Source organism: Erinaceus europaeus, chromosome 7, assembly GCF_950295315.1.
Source record: "Erinaceus europaeus chromosome 7, mEriEur2.1, whole genome shotgun sequence".
Classification (NCBI taxonomy): Eukaryota; Metazoa; Chordata; class Mammalia; order Eulipotyphla; family Erinaceidae; genus Erinaceus; species Erinaceus europaeus.
This window is the reverse complement of record NC_080168.1, coordinates 108,909,655-108,912,755: the sequence shown is the minus strand read 5'-3', so window position 1 is coordinate 108,912,755 and position 3,101 is coordinate 108,909,655. Positions and strand designations below refer to the sequence as shown.

Below are 3,101 nucleotides of genomic sequence, written 5' to 3'. Positions count from 1 at the left end.
TTTTTTGTTCTTTCATTCTTTCTTTCTGATAGACAAAGGGAGAGAGAAATAGAAAAGAAAGATAAACACAGAGAGAGAGAGAGAAGGAGATAGAGAGGGAAAGAGAGAGATGCCTGCAGTATTACCCACTACACCACTTCCTCTCTACAAGTGAAATTAGTGACTTGAACCCAGGTCTTAGTACAGGGTTATATAAATGCTCTATAAAGTGCACCATTGCCCAGATGCACAGTTTTCTCTTCTTTTACATTAATTCATGACACTCTGAGGCATGTAGTGAAATATCACATTTTATTGGCTCCATTAATAGTCATTTTGAAAGCTTATTCCTTTAAATTATAATTAATTCTAATGTTTTATATTTAATATTTAATTAAAAATAAATACTGGGGTTTTGAGAAAAAAATCCTAGTTATATTTAGAGAAAATATTAATATTATTCCTTTTGTATTTATCTTATGAGAAATGATGAGCATATTTCATGAACATATACACAAAATCTCGTAACCCTTTCAGAATTCAAAAGAAAAAAATCTTAGCAATGTAAATATAGATCTCCAAAATAAATATTTTCAATGTTTTTCATAAAGGTTACCATTAAAATAATTGATTAAGAAGAAGATATATGATACTAGATGAAAAGCTAAGACTACATCAAGAAGTGGAAAAACAGGAGACAAATAGTAGAAAAATTACCTTAAGGGACCTAACTTCAAGGTTCTCTAATTCTTTGGGAGCAAAACTATTCTTTTGATTAAGACATTAAAGGCATGTTTCACTTGTTGGTTCCTCAGAGTATAAATGAAGGGGTTTAACATGGGGGAAACAGAAGTAACAAGTATTCCTACTCCCTTATTAAGGGTCATTTCATCTTTTGCTGAAGGTTTGATATATATAAAGATGCAGCTACCATAGCTAATAGAAACCACAATAAAGTGGGAAGAACAGGTAGAAAAGGCTTTCATCTTTTGCTGGGCAGAGGGGAACCTCAGAATTGTTCTCATGATGAACATGTAGGACAGAACCACACACAGAAGTGTCAGAATTAAGATCAACACAGAACAGACAATGACCATGTTCTCTAAGAGCCAAGTATCTGAACATGAGATCTTCAGGATAGGGTTAGCATCACAGACAAAATGGTCAAGAACATTATTGTCACAGAATTCTAGTTTTAGTCCCAGACTAATTGGTGGGAGTAGGATCAAAAAAGAAATCGTCCAACAGCAGAAGACCAGCCTTTTGCAGACCTCATGGCTCATGATGGTCATGTAATGCAGGGGTTTGCAGATGGCCACATAGCGATCATAGGACATGGCAGCCAGGAGGAAAAATTCTGCAATTCCAAAGGCATCAATTAAAAATACTTGGCACATACAACCACTATAAGTAATAGTCTTGTCACCTGTGGTTAGACTGTACAAGAACCTCGGGATGCAGGCAGAAGTGAAAGAGATTTCTAATAAGGAAAAGTTTCGAAGAAAAATATACATTGCTGTTTGAAGATGAGGATCTGTTAATGTGAGGAGGATGATGGTCAGGTTTCCAACAACACTCAGCATGTAGGTGATAAGTAGAAATATGAAAATCAGAATCTGCATTTGAGGATCATCTGTCAGTCCCCAGAGGATAAACATGGATATTGCTGTGTGGTTTCTCATTCCTGGATCCTAATTGATGCTCAATATGCCTGTAAAATCAGTAATGACCACTTTGGTAAAAATGTATAGTGCATTTTGTTATTAAAAAAAATCAATGCATTCCATGTACATATATTTATGTTAATTGATCCAGAATAATGTGTAAGAATTTAGCTGTTGGCATGTTGACATTTGCTTCAAAGTTTCAAATCAGGTTCTTTAAATATTTTGATTAATTCTTCTGCAATTTGTGCTTAACTAGTTCAGTCCTCAGCAAACACATTATATTTTTTCTATTCAATGAAATGCTAAGACTTAGATACTCTATTCCTTAAAATCTTTCGTGTGATAGAAATCTGAACCTAAAAATATCTCTTCTCCAGTATGAATTACTGTTTGAAATGATTGTCAGGGTCAAGCAGTGGTGTACATGGTGGATTAGTGGTGTACATGGGGAAGCGCGTGCGCGCATAAGCACGCGCACACACACACACACAGACACACACACACATTAAAAAACAACCAGCCCCCTGCCTGTATAAGCGTTACTAGCACAAAGCAGTGCATCAAGTGTTTCTATTTCACTCAGCATCTTCATCACCTCTAGCCCTTTCAATTTCTTAGTCCAATCAAAAACTTAAATGAATAAATCAAAGTTTTACAAAAGGAAATCACTGTCCAGTTATATAGAGTTTGATCAAAAGTGGGGGGTTGACATAGTTTGTGGTTTTTGAGATTCTATTTAAAACTACTCTGGCATCTCTTAATTTTGCCTTGGTTCTTTTTAGTTTGATTTCTTAAGTTTACCTAAGAGGAGGAAATATCCCAGTGGCTCTTCACACCACAAGCTGTCAACTCAAACTTAAGTATTATCAACATTATTAAGCCAAACATATATTAATTAACTCATCTCTGAAGTTCCAGTTTACTGGCTTTGGAAATTTTCACTTACTTATCATTTAAAAGTAGTCTGATCTAGAGCAGGGATATATCAGAGTAGCACATAGGATTTGCATACATCAAGCACGAGTTTTGATCCCTTGTGAGCTCTTTTCTTTCTCTCTTTCATAAAAGCAAATAAGGAAACAAATAAATATATAAAGCAGTCCTTTCTGAAAGGTGGACTAAGGTCTTACCAGCCTAGTGAAAATCCTCCATGGCAAAACTCCCAGAGACTGTATTAACAGTTATTTAACGTGTTGGGGGTCAACTGTGGCCACTCCCAAAATATATGCACATCACAAGTAGTAGGAGCTGAAGTAAATAATAACAAGTGGAGTAACATATGGACTCAGTTTCTGCCAATGAATTATACATCCTCTCTTTTTATGACTATTGAGATGATCTTGTTTTGGTACCAACCTACCTTTTTTCTTGAATCTTTAGACTTCTAGCTGGTTATTAACACTACTTTTCAAACAGTAAACTACCATTTCTCCTACACAAAAAGAATGAAGTTGG

The 3,101-nt window shown here is 35.2% G+C and overlaps 1 protein-coding gene across 1 annotated transcript; it reads right to left on the bottom strand.

The window, feature by feature from the left end:
- Positions 1-722: 722 nt before the first annotated feature.
- On the bottom strand, positions 723-1,661 carry LOC103109218 (olfactory receptor 6C2-like). The gene has a single exon (XM_007518262.1). The coding sequence runs from the start codon at positions 1,659-1,661 to the stop codon at positions 723-725; it is 939 nt and encodes a 312-aa protein (XP_007518324.1).
- Positions 1,662-3,101: the final 1,440 nt, after the last annotated feature.